Below are 18,462 nucleotides of genomic sequence, written 5' to 3'. Positions count from 1 at the left end.
TGACATGAGCTTTTGGACCCATTCCAGCATCTTAAAATCTGCAGGGGAGGAACACCTTTGTGACTGCAGGCTGGAACTGTGTGCCTTCTAGTGGCGAAAACGTGAATCGTCTCAGGCCTGAAACTTTGGCCAAACAAGACTGTTGCTTATGTATTTTTAGGCTTTAATTTCAGTATTTTGGGGAGGGAGGGAACCTACCAGCCTGGACTTTGTTTTTCCTTGACGTCATGTCTGTGTTGCTGTGGCACAGGTGGTAAGCATCTGCTGATACCACACATGAAGGACACTCTTCAGTATCCCGGGCATGCCGGAAATCTCCACACGAAACTTGTCTCCCAGGAAGTGTACACATAAGCAGACTGTTTTAAGTACGTTACGTTTCAAAAAGCGTCTTTTACAAAGCAGCGGGAGAGACTTCAAGAGTGAATGTTGGACACTATGAAGGACAATGTGTGTGTCATACTGTGCGTTTACAGATCTACTTCCTAGGCAATATCTTTGTATATTAAAAAAGGAAAGGAAAATGTGAGAGCACTTTTGTGAAATTCACACCAAAGACTGCAGATTTAGGAAGAACCTTGATTGTAAACTTTTATTGAGACAAAACAATAAATAAGGACAAATAAATACCAAGCAACGCCTTTGATCACCTTCATTTCTACTAATTGTGCTTTGTTTGAAAGCATGGGTGGGAATGTAGCAACAAAATGTGAAAAGAAATCCAGTTTTTCTTCTTTTGCATGCCAGACTCAAATGATTATCTGCATTGTCTTTCATGAGATGTACATTGTTCAGTCCGCTTCCCACGTGGAGAAGCAACAAACTAAATGAGAGAGGGTGGTTCTCAAACATGTAAATACTATATATGTATTTAAAAAAATGAAGGTGCAACAGTGATTCATTGATGTCAGGTTGAGCTCCATTTTTTTCTAGCAGCACTTATCAGTCTAACCTGTCTGTGTTTGTGCGCACTACACACCCTTCACCGAGGAAACTTTCTTTTTGCGAGCGGCCAACATCTCGTAGAAGGGGTCCTTGCTAATGGCGGCTCTGCGGCAGACACACGGAGGATGCTTCATCACATCATAGGACAACATTTAAATCAAAATTGTTGGCTGGAACCATCACAAGGTTCTGTTGCCTTATTATTTAGCTTGTTACCAAATATGGTTCCTTGTTCTATATTAATGGCTACCAGAATTTAATCTGGGGTTTTACTAGGCCCCAAACGCCACACAACATAATCACATCCTTATACTGCCTTATCGTGGAGCAAGTGGTGTAAATTCTGTCTCCTGTTACCAAAAAGGGTACCAAAATTGAATAGAATGTCTCTCATATAGTTCTACTTCCATACAGTGAGCCAAGTGGATCTTTATGTCCCCAAAGTGTTCTGTAAATTGACTGTTTGTTGTACTAGAGCGGCTCCAACTACCGGAGACAAATTCCTTGTGTGTTTTGGACATACTTGGCAAATAAAGATGATTCTGATATCTATCAAAATTTAACATGGGGTCTTTCAAAGGCTCCAAACCCCACAGATCACATGATTCTACTGCCTTATAGTGAGGCAAGAGGTGCCTATTTTGGCTCCAGTTCCCAAATATGGTTCCTTGCCCTATATAAAGGTCAATCAGAGTTTAATATGGGGTCTTACAAAGGCTCCATGCCCCACAGACTACAAAAGTCACATGGTTCTACATATTGTCCCTTGCCCTATGAAGGTACGGCACGGTTACAAAGACGTGGCAGATAGGACTCACTTGATGCTGTTAATCCACTCGTCCTTCTCCTCGGCAGTGGGGGCGGAGATTCTGTAAAAAGTGTGGTTGCCCTCGACAACGCGGCCATCCGCCTCTGTCTTGCAGGCTTTGATCACCTGATCTCTGTGGTCCGGGATGAAGAGCTCGAAGCAGTTCTTTGGAATGAGATGAGATGAAAGCGCCAGTGAGCTGTTTGAAAACCACATCCGCGTGAAAAGTTAAGAGTTTACCGGCTTCTTTGAGTCATCAACTTCGCGAATGCTCAGATTTTCCAGGGGAATGATCCCTCTTGGTTCTTTGTCCTTTGCAAAAAGAGAAAGTACATTCAAAAATAAAAGTATTTAACGGCACAAAATGTCCCTTGGGAGGGTTAAAGTCCACTTACGGTTGTAAACTCAAAATAATAAAGGCAGTTATCTGTAAGTATGAACCAGCGCCTCTTCCAGGTTTTTACCCGTCCACCTGTGGACAAAAATGGCAGGTCAGTAATAATGATCCTTGAAGGCAATTTGAGCTTTTAAAGCAGGTGAAAAATGTTTTAAAAGGTTTAAAAATTGCACAGATTAAAGCTACGGTAAAACAAACAAACGGCCAGGAGATCGGAAGCCAGCATGTTTGTCATATCAAAAGCAAAGCATGGGAGACGAGGCGTGACATGGTTTGTGTGTAGAGGGTGAGCTTAACGCTAATGTGCACACAGCGGTGAGAGGAGGCGAAGCGGTGCAATAAAGCAGTCAGACGAGACTTACCTCCTGGTTTCATAAAACAGGAAACAGAAGACAAAGAAAACACCAGTCAACTCGTTGACAAATACGCACTACTGACATGGCACGGCATCAATGAACGACAGCGCTCCTATTTGAGACGCCACTAGGGGACGCTCTTGCCAAACACATACCGAGTTTGAGCAACCAGCCCTCTCTGTCGGGATTGAAGAAGGTGTGCGTGAGGTCATTGCCGTCGTCCTCCGGAATTTTAAAGGGCTCATTCTTGATGCTTTCAAACAGGTTCTACACACAGAGAGTCAGACAATGAGTTACGCACGGGGTCATAAACATCTTCAGGACTGTTATGCATGATAACGGACACCTTGCACAATAGAAATAAACTAGTAGAAATATTCTCTGTAGTAGGGGGTGAACGACCAGATTTTTTCTGTAGTTGACGCAAGGTCGAGTTGAATAATGACAATTTTTTTTCAGTTGTCAACTCGCTGGGCGCGCTTTCATCTCTAAACAATCACATTCAGACACTAGCTCATCCAATCACATTAAGATAACTTCACGGCCTTGCAGACAGTGCAAACCTCTAACACCAATTTAAGAAACAACTGCAGGATCACTACGATATATAATAATAGTATATATTTTTTTTTTATTACAGGAGGGGGGAATGCTTGGCAATACTATATTGTAGCAAACCTGCTGTTGTGTTAAGTGATTGGATGGTTGAGTCGGGGGTGGGGGGGCAAGTGCAACTCTGAGGAAGAACTTGGTGTGTGTCTGCGAATTAAGGCTTGAGCAAAACACTTGTTAGCGACATTAGCCATTCATTTTCACAACAAAAAGGTTATTGATCAACCACGGCCTGTCTTCGTTTTGTCTTCTAAGCAGATGCTTAAGTATATTGTCTGTCTTTTCACTATTACAGGAAGGCGTTCTGTGAATTTGCTGAGAACTGAGGATTTAGGCTGTTTAGTCAGTTGTGCTTTTGTTATATTTGAGGATGCACAAAGTGACTGTGCTACCCATTTTTAGTAAACTATTTCATATTTACACTTGAGGCAATGCTGCTAGTTTGCTGTGCCAACCGACCACCTGTTGATTTCAACGAGGCATCAGTGTTGTCAATGCCAAAACGTGATTGCAGATTAATTGATTTCAAGCTAAAATTGTCATTGCGCAGCGGTAAAGTCGATGTGTCGACTAGTCAGTTCAAACCCTCCTATGTAGTACCATGTAATTAATGTGATTTATACTGCCAGGTTTTCATGATAAAAATTCCCTTTGCACAATAGAAATAAACAGAACAAATCATAGATATAATCCACAATCCAAATACTACACGGCACGCACAGGCATCTTCAATGTACCATCATATACAGGTGCATCTCAATAAATTGGAAACCTTCATGTATTTCAATTCCAACACACATATATTAAGTATATAGATTCACTATACAGAGGTAACTATTTTCAGTTTTTTTTTTTTTTTTTTTTACGATTTTAGCTTCTAGCTAATGAAAACCCACATTTTACAATCGCCAGGAAATTAGAATGCACATTACATAAACAGTTAAAAAGATTTTAATATGTAAATAAGGTTGGAATTGGTCTCAAAAGTATTTTCTTGAGTTGAATGAATCTCTAAAATGTATTAGTTTCATTTTTGGAATTGCAATGCTAAAATACAATGAACTCTCCTACATTATTTTAATCTATTGAGATTAGTAAATGAGTAAATAATGTGGCAGCTCCTCTCGCCAGTTTTGCATGATAACTGCCCCCTTAAACAATCAGAACGAGAAGTAATCCAGTCAAAAAAAAGTCCAAAACACGCACAGGCACATTCAAATAATCACAATATAATTAATGTGACCGCTCCTCTCGCCAGTTTTTCAAGACAACGGCCACCTTGCACAGTAGAAATAAACAGAATACCGGGTTACGGGACTTTAGGAAAGGACTCTCACCCGAAGAAGCTCATCCGGAAGGTCTCCACCGTCGTTAATGCCTCGATTCATAGCTGTGAATCTCTGAACGGAGGGCTTGTCCTTCACGTTAGGGTTGTGCAAACTGGTGTTCAGCATGATGACGGCGAAGGACAGCACGTAACACGTGTCTGCGGAAATAAAAGGTACTTGTTATTACAGCAGCAGGCAACTCAGAATTCTACGCTCGAATATCACCCGCGTACCTGTGCTCTGAAACACGCCGGGGTTGCAGCGGCAGTATCTCTGGGCGAAGGCCTCCATCATGCGGTCGATCTTCTGGGCCTCACCGGGCAGCCGGAAGCTCCACAGGAACTGCCGCAGTGCCTGGACCAGGTTCAGGTCAGAGAACTCGTGCAGCTGTAGGAAGGCGTGCAGCACCTCGATGTTGAAGTCATCTCTGCGACAGGCACACCCAGACACACACAGACACACACACACACACACGTCAAACAATGTAGATCAGGGCCAGGCATGCCTGTACTGTGGCCCGCAGGCCAAACACAGCACTCTCCGTTCTTTAATCTGGCCCAACGAGCATTTACATTACCAAGAGTCCTCTAATATTTGTTACATTAATTTAACCATTTTTTTCTGGAAATTGTTTGAATTTTTGAATTATTATTTATTCAAATTTATTTATTACATTTATCTAAATTGTTTTTTGTATTATTCATTTCTCATTAATGTGTTCATTGACTTATATTAAATACTGTAATAAAATAATTTTAGGTAAAACAACAAAATTTTACTGATACATTTAACATTTTTAAAATCAAATAATTGGTTAGCACATCTGTCTTAATTCTGAGGTTTTGGGTTCGAATCCTTCCACGTTCCCAAAATATATTACGTGGAATTGCAAACTCAAAATTTTCTATGGGTGTGAATGTAAGTTATTGTTTGTCTATATGTGCCCTGTGATTCGTTTTATGTTTGTTTTGTGTGAAAAAAAACGTTTTTTTTAAAAAAAAATTTTCATTAATTAGTTAAATTATAATTAAATTAATGCAATTGAAAACTTAGCATGTACTATTATTTCATTATTGAAATGAACTATTTTAAATACACATTTTAACTTTTGTTTGTTGTTTTTTTTTCTTGCCCATCTGTCCATTTTGAAAACTCAAATATGGACATTGCACACAAGTTTGCCTGCCCCTGATCTAGCTGGAGTGACAAGCGGGACGGAAGGCGATTAAGTGATGATCCTTTAAGCGCATGTACGAGGTATAAAATGCATCGATTTAGGCTTCAGATGATCCTTTCGGGAGAATTCTCTGGGGGGAGCGTTTGGAATAACACTGACCTCTCTCCCAGGTAGTCACCGATGGCCGTCTTGTTCAGGCCTTCGCCCTTGTAGAGGAAGCGTGCGATGTCGTCACTGGTGTTTTTTAGCAACGAGCAGTCAATCAGGAATTGGATCCCCTGGAGAGATGTCACAAATACGTACATTTATGATTAAGCTCACAGCTATTTCTAATATTTTGGGTACCTTCCAAATGTTCTCTAATAAGCTCTCAGTATTCTGCAGTACAGGTTTACAAGCACAATAATGAACATGTCTAAACTGAGCGTTATTGTCTTTCAAACCAATAAAGGCAGACTATTTTCTTGAATTTTTTGGGTGCATGTCTCTCACCTTCTTGGGATCCATGTTGAACTTCTTGCGGCCCATGGCCATCTGTTTGTTCCTCTGCATGCTTTTCCTAACAACACAGAAAATAACATCAGCCTACAAAGAACTCATATTAAACGTATGACAGAAGGTCCCCGGTTTAGTTAGTTAACATGCAGTCCATCGCTAACCTACGCTAACACAGTAGTAAAGTCATGTATAAACTAAATAATTGTACAGTAAACCCCTGCTATTTAAATATGAATAGCAAAATAACATGCGTAATTGACGCATTCTCTTATATCATTAGTTTAAACCATAAATTTACCACAATCTATGATCCTGAGACACTGTAATATCATTTCAAACTTATTTTACAACATTACCCTTAAAAATAATTTTCTTACAGATTACTTGATTAAAAAACATAATAATACACATGAAGCATCAGTTGCCTTGATTCAACCTTTGTGGATTCAACAACCTGGATTACTGAGTCTTCATAAACATTAGGAAAAAAAATTTTTTTAGCAAGCAGATTGGCATTTTTTTATTGATATTGTGACAGTAAATTACACATGACTTAAGCAATTATGCTGTTAGGGCAGGGGTGTCAAACTTATTTTTTGTCATGGGCCACATTGTAGTTACGGTTGCCCTCAGAGGGCCATTATGTCTGTGAAACCATGTAAATGTTTAATCACCTCGTCATATCATATATACACACAACAAATTGATGATAAGTAGTTTTGAAATTAGAAGTCCAGGATAATAGACGACAATTTTAAATTTTGGTACATATTTTTGCAAGAATTACGGAAGGTGACATTATTTGCTTTCGCGGGCCACATGAAATAATGTGGTGGGGCCGATCTTGAGTTTGACACCTGTATGTTAGGGCAATGAAATATAAAACAAACCAATGTTTGTACGGTAGTAACGGAGCATGCCTTCTAATGGTGCGCAAACTAGTTTATCTTGTGACTTTTGTAGCTTCGAAAGGTCGTATTGTAAACAGAGGACGCCTGTAGAGGAGAACAAGCCATTAAATTTTAGTGCAGATCAGGACGATGTTGAGGTAAAGTCTATTACAGATTCAAAATGGCCTCCTCCATGAACCAGGAAGTAGCCCGCTTACAAATACGCACGCAAAATAGGTACCCTGAACTTTTTGGGGTCAACTTTCTTAGCCTTGGTGGAGGTCTGCAAAAAAAAAAATAAATAAATAAATAAAAAAAAAAAATTAAAAAAAAAAAGACTTCTCACCTTTCTTCAGTCAGGCCCAGGTTGTCAATCTCGCTGGTCACCTCTGCTATCTCATTCTTCAACCTCTGACAGCATAAAGAAGATATAGTGGAAAAAAACCTTCACAACAAGGATCACTGAAACACTCCAGCGCTCGCTCTCTCTCTCTCGCTCTCTCTCTCTCTCTCACTCACTCCTCTGTGGGAGCTCGAGCACCTGTTCTCTGGTCAGCCTGGCACCCTTGCTCCCCCTCTCCTCTGTCTTCACTCCCTGACCCACATTCACTAGCCTATTCACAACTGCCCCCCCTGACATTTGGCCCAGACTGGAGAAAATGGGAACAAATAAAAAGACAGGCAATGTGAAGAAGAGGACAAAAAGATGAGAGAGCAAGAGAGCAGAAAAATACCCAAAATGGGCTGAGCAATGTGTCTCTGATTAGAAACTGCCCAGACACAATCCTCATCTCAAATAAGTCCAGGCTGGACTCCTCGACATGCATCGCCATGGTTACAACCCCCCCCCCCTCTACAAAGCATTGGCGTCCCGTGTCTCCATTACTGGAATATTTGACGGCCCATTGCCCATTAGTCCCGAGGGCACATCGAAGGGACACTTAAAGCAGACAAGTGAGGTTCAAGAGCATGTCAATTGAGCGTGCCTTTCTTTTTTTGACTTGCTCTGTGCCTCTTGCAAGTGCATTTTGTTTTTTCCTCTGGCTTTTGTTTTTGTGGTGCTTTGTGATGCTAAAGCGAGGTCAGGGAACAAATTAAACCCTTATCTGAAGGCACCACTGCATTAACCTTTACTATGGAGAGATTAATTTTATTGATTTATTATCCGGTCCAGAGTGGTGTGTAACATCAGGTTTAGCAGATATGTGAAGCTCAACAGTACAGTTTAACCACAAGGTTGACAGCAGGCACCCATCACAACACTGTGTGTGTGTGTGTGTGTGTGTGTGTGTGTGTGTGAGAGAGAGAGAGAGAGAGAGAGAATCTGTGTTTGTGTTTACTTGTATGTCCTGCAGTAGCTCCTGTTTTCTGCGGCGGATGCTCTCCAGCTCCTGTCTCTCCTCTGGACTGAGGTCATCAGGCACTGAGGGCCAACAAGAATGTGTAAATACAACAAACTGAGAAGAGATTGGTCTGGGTCACTATGGCAACAGCATTTTTGTTTCCATTAAATGACCCCCGCCCACATTCAACTGAGACAGACATGCACGCACTGCCTGAAGTTTCATATTTCCCACATAATCCACATTCAGAGAAGAAAACAAACACCGCAGTCGTTATCCAAGCATCTCGTACCGCAAACCCTGTAGACACAACATGGCTGCGCTCAAATCAGCTCCATCTTGATTGTGCAAGTGTCTCTTTGATCCTATGTTGGCGTTCAATACAGTCACTAGAACAAGTGTGATAATACTTTTGCCCTGTGATCCAGAGGGACATATTTTCTCAACTAGCCCAATGAATGCAACATTACATCCCTTCCAAAAAAAAAAAAAAGGGGCAAACGCGCATACAGCTCCCCAGACAGACGTATTTAACTAGGCTGCAGTTGCTCTTATTATAACTCAGGACAAGAATAACAACATTGTGTGCAGAGAACAGTCCAACATTTAATTGACATCATTTCGCAGTGCATTTAAAATATTGTCTTTTTACCACACGCTGAAGCAACAAAAAGAGTCTCACACGGGATGGGAGCATACTGTTTTTGCGAGTAACGGGACACCTTGGCATGGCAGCCAGCTGCTCTGAATGTGCGACATGTGGACACTTCACACAAGCAAATGCTACATAAGCCATAATACGTTAAAACTAATTTGAAGATGTGAGCACTGGAGTTGCTAGGAAAAGTAACAACACGCTGCCTGTCACATGTGTCACACTGCTTCTTACCAGTAAGAGAGGATATTGATTATAAAAGTAACTCTCCAATCCGTTCCACCTGTCTTAATTCTAGATTTAATCAGTCCATTTTAAGACTTTCAGTCCTTTCTAAGAGAGTTACATCCATGGCCTCAAGTTAGGAACTCCAGTCCAGCCTCATCAGGCACTCATTCCAGAATAGGAGAACGGACCGATGAGCGACTGCCAGAGAGAGGAAAGACCCTTTTACATCACCCGCCCCCAGCCCAGTACCTCCCCTCCCTCTAGTCTATCTCCTCCCTCCGTGACCTTAGAGTTGGGCATCATGAGCTGAATGTGGAATGTCATTAATTAAACACTCATAAAATCGTTCCCATCCTGGAGTAATGGAGGTATAACGAATTTCCCTACTCGGAAGGCGTTTGCCACCTAAACCGGCTGCAAAAGAGAAAGTACTCTGTGCTGCTCCGACAAAATGTCATGCAAATGAAGAGTGAGGCTTGAAGTACAGCAATACTTCTTTAAAGTAAAGTAAATATCGCTAGAGCTAACACATACTGATGGAAAATTAACAAGAGTGAGGTTCTCTAGGGTGGCCGTTAGCCGGTCAACCAATCTGGATTTGGGGAACTTTAGTACTTCCAGCAGCAGTTTGGTTTTTGTTTTATTTTTTGACTGACTTTACTTTTTTTTTTTTTTTTTTTTAAACAAAGGACATTTCAATATGAGGGGCTTCAGCTCAGAGTCCCAGGATCCACAGCCTTTGTTTGTTTTTTTCTGGTTATATAAAACTAGTTAACGTTTCATTGTTGGAATACAACAGAGCTTGGATCGGCTTTTTTCCCTATGTAAAATATAAAATTATAAATAATTGAAAATCAGTCTCACAGTAGTACCGGTATCAAATACTTTATTGCAATAGTTATAGACAGTTGACCACCGCAAATTCATGATTTGTCATCTGCAGATTCACCTATTCTTTGATTTTGATTGATTTTCTTTTCATATTTAATTTTTTTTTTTGCGGAGACAGCTTATTGGCAGTAATTTCCCCATTTATTCTCACTTTTTAACATTTTTTTCCCCCCATGACAGCTTGGTCTCTATTACAAGCGAATAACCCTGGTCCACTATAGTTATGACAAAAACCGAGTGAAAATGAACTGAATTGGAAAGTACGAGTAAATATTGAAATATCTATATCGTTATGGCACAAATTAGTGGAAAATGAATGGAGTGAGTTTCCCCAGGCTAGCAGAGTTAGCAATTGAACGCATCCACATTCTGGCAACTGTAGTACCTCCAGTAGCAGGTGCATTTTTTCGTTGGTTAAATGTGTTGAGATTTAGCTCGCTCTGAGCCTCAGGTCCCACTGCCTTCTGGCTCCCCCCCACCCAGAAAATTTCTTAGAATGAGGAGCCTGGACAGACAAAAATGTTGTTGTGGTCATCACATGCTAAAGAACCACAAATTAAACTTGCACCGCCCTCTCGGTCTGGTCCAGTGTCACCCCACGGGGCCGTCATGGGCAGCAGACCCAGGACCCGAAGCCAAGAGAGTTTGTTTGGGAAGAAAAGAAAATGATGTGTTTGGTCGTCCGGCTCCACTCATAAAGCGAGAATTGTCCCTCGCCACTGCAGCTGGCCCAGAGGCTAACCAGCTCGGCGTGGCATGATATAATCCAGCGGTTACGGTGAACTCCCCCCGGAGACTGGAAGGCATTCATCACCAGAAAGTCCAACGTGTATTCAACTCAGCACAGCAGCAGACATGTGGCCAGAAAGAAAGAATGAGGAATGAACTGAAGCTGTTTTTGGATGCAGGACATACGCCACAAACTACATAAACTGTAGGAAGACACGACATCAGTGACACCTGCAACATAAATAATACCACTATTTGTTTTACAATACTGAACAATAGGGTTATTATTGCAACCGGAGTACATCATTTCCTATTTGAAACCAACAAAAATACACCAATTCTGTTAACCATATGTGTTCTCCCCCCCTTGAGAGTTATTTCAATTTTGCACCACAGAAACAATGGAATATTCATAATTTAATACACCAAACTTGTCTGGGTTAACATGAATTTCTGGGTGTGGTCTGAGCCACACAAATAGTATACATTTAAGGAAGACATCATCAAGAGACACCTGAAAAAATATATATTATTCTCTTTTGCTGCATAATGAACATTAAGTTTATTATTGTGGCCGGCGTACATCAATTCTGTTGATTCCAGGCTTATTTCTATTTTGCAGTAGAAACATGAAACAAACATGATTTCACACACAAACTGGACTATATTAACACAGGAATTTCTGGTCAGAGAACACATAAAGTAAAAATTATAAATATTAGCCACTGCCTCAAGTAAATAGCTGCACGAACATTGACAGACAAACTTGTACAACATAACATCAACATTCAACAAACGTCACACAAAGTCCTGATGTCTACAATAATCTTCAAAAATAAAGTCTTAAAACTGATGCCCTGGTTTGAGGGGCTAATAAATGAGCATAGAACCTCATCAAGTTGACTAATAATAGCCCGCTTGTGTGCCCATAGAAGAGTCTTATTGACACTGTCGGAGTCGAGTTACTGACTTACTAACTTAAATAAAACGCAAATCTCCTCCCTGACGTATTTTGAAGGACGCCGAGTTAGCTGCTAATTAGCCCAACTCGCTGAGCTAACTTAGTTAGCCTCGCTTAAATTAAAAGGACCCTCGCAGCAACTTACCGACGCCGTCTTCCGACTTTAAAACCATGTTGGCGTCGCTCTTCAAACGCTCGCTGGTGAAGCGAAGCCCAAATGAAGCAACAATATACAACTTTGGCTACCTTTAAAGGTCAAAAGAGGGATTTATAGAAGCACTTGAATGGGGTGAAAAAATGACAACTGTATCCATCGGGGAAGACAGCCGGTGTTGGGGCTCGGTGGGGGAGTGGGCGTGACTTCAGCAGAGGCAGCCAATCAGAAGGCGAATTCTATCTAAATCGCAATGTCTGACAGGAGGGAATTTTTACCAAAAAAAGGCGAAAAAATAAAAACAACAATTTCAGGTCATTTTGGGTCACAATGCAGATTGTCCATAAAGTATCTTTACAATTTAACACATTTATTACAAAAGCAAATGCGTAGACACAGCTATGGAAATTATTACAAAAATGAGGAGTAGACATGGAAGGGTTATTTTTTTTCTCCCTCATTTAAAACACCTCTATATGGCCGGCAATGTATGTACACAACAGAGTTTGTTTGTTCTTGTTTGTTTGAGAGTGTTTGTGTTTGGCACGGGCATGTGCGACATCGCTATACTAATTGACAAGTGTATTTCAGTGGCTTGGTGATGAAGTGCTGCATTTAGGAGTGAAAATGCATTTGAATCCCTATGGGCGCTGTAGGAAGGGGTAGGGTTAAATTAGCCAGGGTATACAAAGGTGCATGAAGTGATGTGCATTTCACAGATCAGCGTTAGACAACAACGTTAGCTTCTGAAATGCAGCACTTACTTGATTGCTCGTGAAGTGCAGGGAGGAAGGGGGCGTTTGTGTTTGGGGGCACGCCCTGGACTGATCGCCAGCCAATCGCAGGGCACAAATAGACAAACACAGACAAACAACCACTCACACTCACGTTCACACCTATGGACAACGTACGCTTCAATTAATATGACATGAATGTTTTGGGAATGTAATGTTTCAGGTTATTATTGACAATTGCATTTATTTACTAGCATTTTCATTTATTTAAGGACTTATTTATTTACTTCTTTGCCATGCATTGTTGTTGTTTTTTTGTAAATATGTATACAAATAAATAAATACATTTGGTACAACTGCACAACCTAATGAGATCCGATACACGCACAATATCAACATCATGCTAATGTGTTTCTATTGTTTTCCATTTCTCGCATGGTTGGGAAAAAAAGGCACTAAAATATGAGAAATCACGCTCAGTAACAATGTATACTTCTCGAAAAGAGAAGTATACATTTAAAACTCATTTTCTGGAAGGATGCAGCTGCTGTATTGGATCTCATTGGATGATGCTGGGAAGCAAAGAAGCCAGAGAGCGTTGCAGCTGTGCACTTTAATCAGGCATTTTGGAGATGCCAACAACAGGATATGCTGAGGATGGGTAAAATGAAGAGCTCAGGAACTCTCTAATGGCCTTTTTCCTGAATCAGATAAGCGACATGGCTACCCACAAAAAAAAATGGATTAGTTAAAAATCTAACCTGCAAAGGAACAAGACGAAAGTAAAAACAATTTGCACACAATCCAGGTCCACTAGAACTCTCCTTGTCTTTGTGTGTCTCAAATGGATTTTGAATGAGGTGAAATGACACACAGGCTTACAGAGCGAGAGCGGTGGGTCGCCGTGGGGATGATATGACTCGGGTGCCCACTTGAGAGGAGGATCCATTCTGGGCCCGAGAGGGCGACGAGTGTGCGTCACGCTCTCCAATCGAGCCCACCATCTCGCGCACACAGGTTTTTGCCTGAGTCATGCGTGTGCGTATGCCACAAAATGCCAAATAAATAAATGAAATAAAACACAGCATAACACGCACACACACACTATCAAAAATCACCACGGCAACAGACTCAACATGGCGCCCTGATATTTACATGAGGAATGGCGAAAAAGCCTACTGATGACATTATCAAGTGTTTTATAAGGGATTTCTAATACTGCATTTTCAGTAATGGATTCGTCCCATGTGGACATTAAATTGACATTTGTTATTCCTGTTCAAAATGTCCAAACATTTAGAGCTCGTACAAAGTAAGAAACTGCATTAAAGCATAATGCTGTACTCCACAATGCTTGATGCTCTCTGTGATGGGAATTGCGTTATTTACGCACTTACCGCCATCAGCTTCATTCATTTATTCTATCCATTTCCCTTTATTATATTTTTACATTAGTGACGGCACAATCTCGAGACTCCCAAGGCCTTATCTATGGGCTTAATATTGTTATGCCACACATGGGTTTGAGAGTGACTGTTTTGTCAACACCATCGTGTGATTGCTATGCCACACATAGGTTTAAGAATGAAGAATTCTTTTTTTTTTTTACAATTGAGAAGGATTATTTTTATTCTCCAGTGTATGATTGCTATGCCAGCTTTGAGATGATTGTTTTGATTCACCAGTGTGTGATTGTTTGTTTTGACTGGACATGTATGATTGTTATGCCACACATGGGTTTGAGAATGATGCTTTTGACTACACCAGTGTGTGACTGTTATGCCAGATAGATTTGAGAATTAGTCTTTTGATGATGCCAGTGTGGTATTGTTATGCCACACATAGCTTTGAAAAAGATTGTTTTGACTATTGAGAAGGATTTTGACTACACAAGGGTGTGGGTGTTGTCACACATAGGTTTGAGAAGGATTGTTTTGACTACATCAGCGTATGATTGTTATGCCTACCATGGCTTTGAGAATGTTTGTTTTGACTACACCTGTATGATTATGACAGACATGCGTTTGGGAATGATTGTTTTGACTACACCAGCATTTGATCGTCGTGCCACAGACAGGCTTGCCAATTATCATTTTGACTATACTAGCATGTGATTGTTAAGCCACAGAGATTTTAAAATGATTGTTTTGATTCATCAGTGTAATTGTTATGCCGCATAGCTTTGAGAATTGTTTTAACTACACCAATGTGTGATTGCTATGCCACACATAGCTTTGAGAACGATCGTTTTAATTCACCAGTGTGTGATTGTTATGCCACATAGATTTGAGTAGGATATTTTGACTACAACAGAATGTGATTGTTAAACTACACAGATTTGAAAATAATTGCTTTCACTCTTGAAAATGATTGTTTTGATCCACCAGGGTATGATTTGTATGCTACTCGTAGCTTGAAAAATGATTGTTTTGACTACACCAGGGTGTGATGGTTACGCCACACATAGTTTTGAGAATGATTTTGTCTGCATGATTGTTATGCTACACATTGCTGTAATATGACTTACATAACCTTAATATGCCACATGTAACTTTGATACTTCAATCTATCTATCTATCTACAAAATCACTGACCTGTAGTAGCAGGAGCAGCAGCAGATTCCAGGGCTCGCACTGTCGGACACAAAAACGCTTGAAAACTGGAAGCGCACAACTCGCTGACGCTCCCCATAATGCAATCACTCTTTGCTTTATGACTCCAAAGTGTTTGAGGCTCACAGCACCATCAGGTTTTGTCTTCATCCACTGACATCAACACTTTGCGTTGGACTCTTAAAAAAGAAGCATGTTCTTTGTCTTCTTCTTCATCTCACTCTCTCTCCTCCCTCGCTGCCGCTCACACACTTGATCTGACTCTCACCATCCACGCGTGCACACACGCACACAAACTATCACAGAGACACTCAATACGGCACTTTGAACAGTTGCTCAAGTATTATTGGAAGTGATGGTGACAAATGGGTGTGCACACATGCACATAAACTGTTGCTCCCACGCACACACACACATGAATATATACGCGCATAAACACAAACTAAAGCACAGATGCACACACGGCTATTTTCACTTCAGGCGTGGAGGAATTAACTTGCAACAATTTGTGCTGTGTGTCAGGGTCAAAGTATGCATTTATTTGGACTTAAGGTCAATAAAATGAAAAACTGTAACAATGTAAAATAAATTAAAATAAGCAAAAAAACATTACATTTAATATGAAGTAAGTTAAACATTTCTAATATTGCTTATCCTGAGGGACTAAGAATTTATAATATGAAAAAAATTTAACTAATAATGTTTTTTAATTAAAATTTAAATTTAAAATTAAAATGTCTATGGTAAGTTTCTTTGTCATGCAAGTTTAAATACAAATCAATTAAAACACAAACACTTCTTACCCTGGGGAGATAAAGACTTAGACGGAAAAAAATATGATATAAAATAAAACTGTTTACTGTAAGAATAAATGTACACTATGTAAATGATAAATTACAGTGTATTTGATATACTGTTGTTCTGTGAAAATAAAATAAACATGCCATACTGCTAATACCCAGTATCCATGGGTGGTTGTAGACTACACTATTTAAATACTGTATACAATAACTAATAACTATAAAAGTATAGAAACATTTACAAATACAATTTTTTAAAAATTTAATTGACATTGTAATGGATCCAGAATTTTTTTATTTTTTTTTTAATCACGCAAGCCTAAAAAAAACGAGATAAAATACATATCTCAAACACTATTTATCCTGGAGACCTGAAGACTAAAGATGAGACGAAAAATAAAATAACACTTTACTGTAAAATGATATTATGTATATGATAAATTACAACATATTTTATATATTTCTATGAAAATAAAAAAAAAACACTTCCATATACTACTAATACCACTTAGCCTGGGGTAGCTGAAGAGGCCAAAAATATTTAAGTATACAGTAACTATCTACGATAGAGTATGACTAATAAAATCAAATCACACTTTTCCAGTTAAAATTAAATAGAAAATGTAATTATTTAAACTAAATATTTTTTTTATGTAAATGATCCATCAAAATGAATTCGATACTTTTCATTAGAAATAAAATATCTGTCTGTATTATACCGCTACCCATTGGCTAAGTTGCGCACACCAGAAGGAGCCGCAATTAATTAACTATGATGCACAAACGGCTATATTCTATGTAATTGTTATTACCATGTTTTATAAGGTAAAATATTATAAAGTGCTACTTTCCTTATTAAAAGACACATTCCAAAATCTTTTGTTGGTTTTTGGGGAAGCCGGAACGGATGAATGTCATTTACATTCATTACAACGGGGGAAGATGATTCGAGATACAAGCGTTTTGATTTCTGAGCGTGGTGGCTTGTATCTCAAGGCATCACGGTAACACCTTTCCCCCCAAAATTTTAAACTAATGTAAAATAAAACAGAGGAAACAAGTTTCTGTGTCATAATGACGTTCACTTTCACTTGCACTCCATTTTGCTCCAATAATAACTCTCCTCCACACTGCAGTTCCTGACCTCGTTCTGCTGACCTCTCTCTTTCGCTCACTCTTGAACTTTTCTCCCCACAGCTCTGCCTTTGTTTTTTAATGTTTTAGTATATCTGTTTATTTGCACAGTTGCACGTTGTCCCTTCCCGCTGCTGTATGGAAATGGTGGGAACACGTGTAGGCGGTTCAAATGCAAGCAGCCTCAGCCATGTCATTTGCATGCAGCTAAAGACAACAAACCAACATTGTGACTCATCGGGGAAAGTATAGGGAGGAAAGTGCACACTAAGTGAGTGTTTTTCTTCACTTTTTCTTCAGAGCAAAAGCAACTTAAAAGATGAAGAAGTGTCTCCTAGGAGGAATTCAGGGTTACAAGACAAGGTCCACAAAACAAGCACTGGGACGGTGAAAGAATGACAGAAATGATCAGAATCCTCACTTGCATCATTACATCTCACATTTTGTCCACAAATCTATCCAATTCAAGGATGAACTCATGCAGAGGAATAAATACTGGCACATATTGGTATACTTAAAAATGCAAAATGACAGTGCTCCCTGTTTAAAATACTGTGACACATATTATGTATGTATCAATGTGAATATGTTGGAACTATACATACATTTAAAGTGTTATTGTTGCATCTTGTAGAACACTAACTTTATAACACACATTACGGTCATTCTGTTGCCTGAAACAAACCTGACAGTAGATTGTTCGCCAGTGGCCACTAGAGGACGCCAAAGCTACAGGCCACAATGTTTTCCGACGTTTGACCCATTTTACACGTTTGGGAAGCCAGGGAGTAAACATCTGAGGCCAAAGTCAAAAGCAGATGTTTAAGGTCACAGTGGCTTGACATGCAAGTAAACACACGCACGCACGCACACACACACACACACACACACACACGCGCGCGTGCACGCTAACTCACACTCGCGTGCGCACACACACACACTCCCTGAGAAAAAAAAGATTTTAAATAATTAACAACTCGATGTTTATTAAAAACAGGAATGAACAGAAATGACAAAACCTGCTTTCTGGGCTGGGCCGCACATTTTTCAAATATTTTCCAAGTGGAGTCAAGTAACTCAAGTGATTTGTCTGCGACGTCTTTCACACTCACTCGGGACCTCCCAACTGAGGCTTAGAAATAAATAAACAGGACTTGGACATCAAATGACGAATACAGTGTTACAGAATACAGAAATTTGTTTGTTACGG

General features: G+C 39.9%; 1 protein-coding gene across 2 annotated transcripts; it reads right to left on the bottom strand.

The window, feature by feature from the left end:
- Nucleotides 1-575: 575 nt before the first annotated feature.
- Nucleotides 576-12,136, bottom strand: cyth1b (cytohesin 1b). Of its 2 annotated transcripts, XM_061705368.1 has the most exons (13): nt 11,964-12,136; nt 9,244-11,088; nt 8,352-8,434; nt 7,358-7,422; nt 6,116-6,182; nt 5,783-5,901; nt 4,680-4,873; nt 4,456-4,604; nt 2,661-2,773; nt 2,149-2,227; nt 1,994-2,065; nt 1,764-1,918; nt 576-1,050 (listed from the first exon to the last, which is right to left on the bottom strand). In XM_061705368.1, the coding sequence occupies exons 5-13, from the start codon at nt 6,173-6,175 to the stop codon at nt 972-974; spliced, it is 1,020 nt and encodes a 339-aa protein (XP_061561352.1). In that variant the 5' UTR covers nt 6,176-6,182; nt 7,358-7,422; nt 8,352-8,434; nt 9,244-11,088; nt 11,964-12,136; the 3' UTR covers nt 576-971. The 2 variants fall into 2 exon arrangements, with proteins under 2 accessions (XP_061561352.1, XP_061561351.1); XM_061705367.1 differs by lacking the exon at nt 9,244-11,088.
- Between the last annotated feature and the right edge of the window lie 6,326 nt (nt 12,137-18,462).

This window comes from Phycodurus eques, chromosome 19 (genome assembly GCF_024500275.1).
Source record: "Phycodurus eques isolate BA_2022a chromosome 19, UOR_Pequ_1.1, whole genome shotgun sequence".
Taxonomy (NCBI): Eukaryota; Metazoa; Chordata; class Actinopteri; order Syngnathiformes; family Syngnathidae; genus Phycodurus; species Phycodurus eques.
This window is presented reverse-complemented; position numbering and strand designations above follow the sequence as displayed.

Coding starts and splice junctions, on each gene's coding strand:
- cyth1b (XM_061705367.1), bottom strand. CDS start 11,991: ATGGTTTTAAAGTCGGAAGACGGCGTCG. Junction 2,228..2,660: donor GGCTGGTTGCTCAAACTCGG/TATGTGTTTGGC, acceptor ATTTTTGTCCAC/AGGTGGACGGGTAAAAACCT. Junction 1,919..1,993: donor TTGATGACTCAAAGAAGCCG/GTAAACTCTTAA, acceptor CTCATTCCAAAG/AACTGCTTCGAGCTCTTCAT.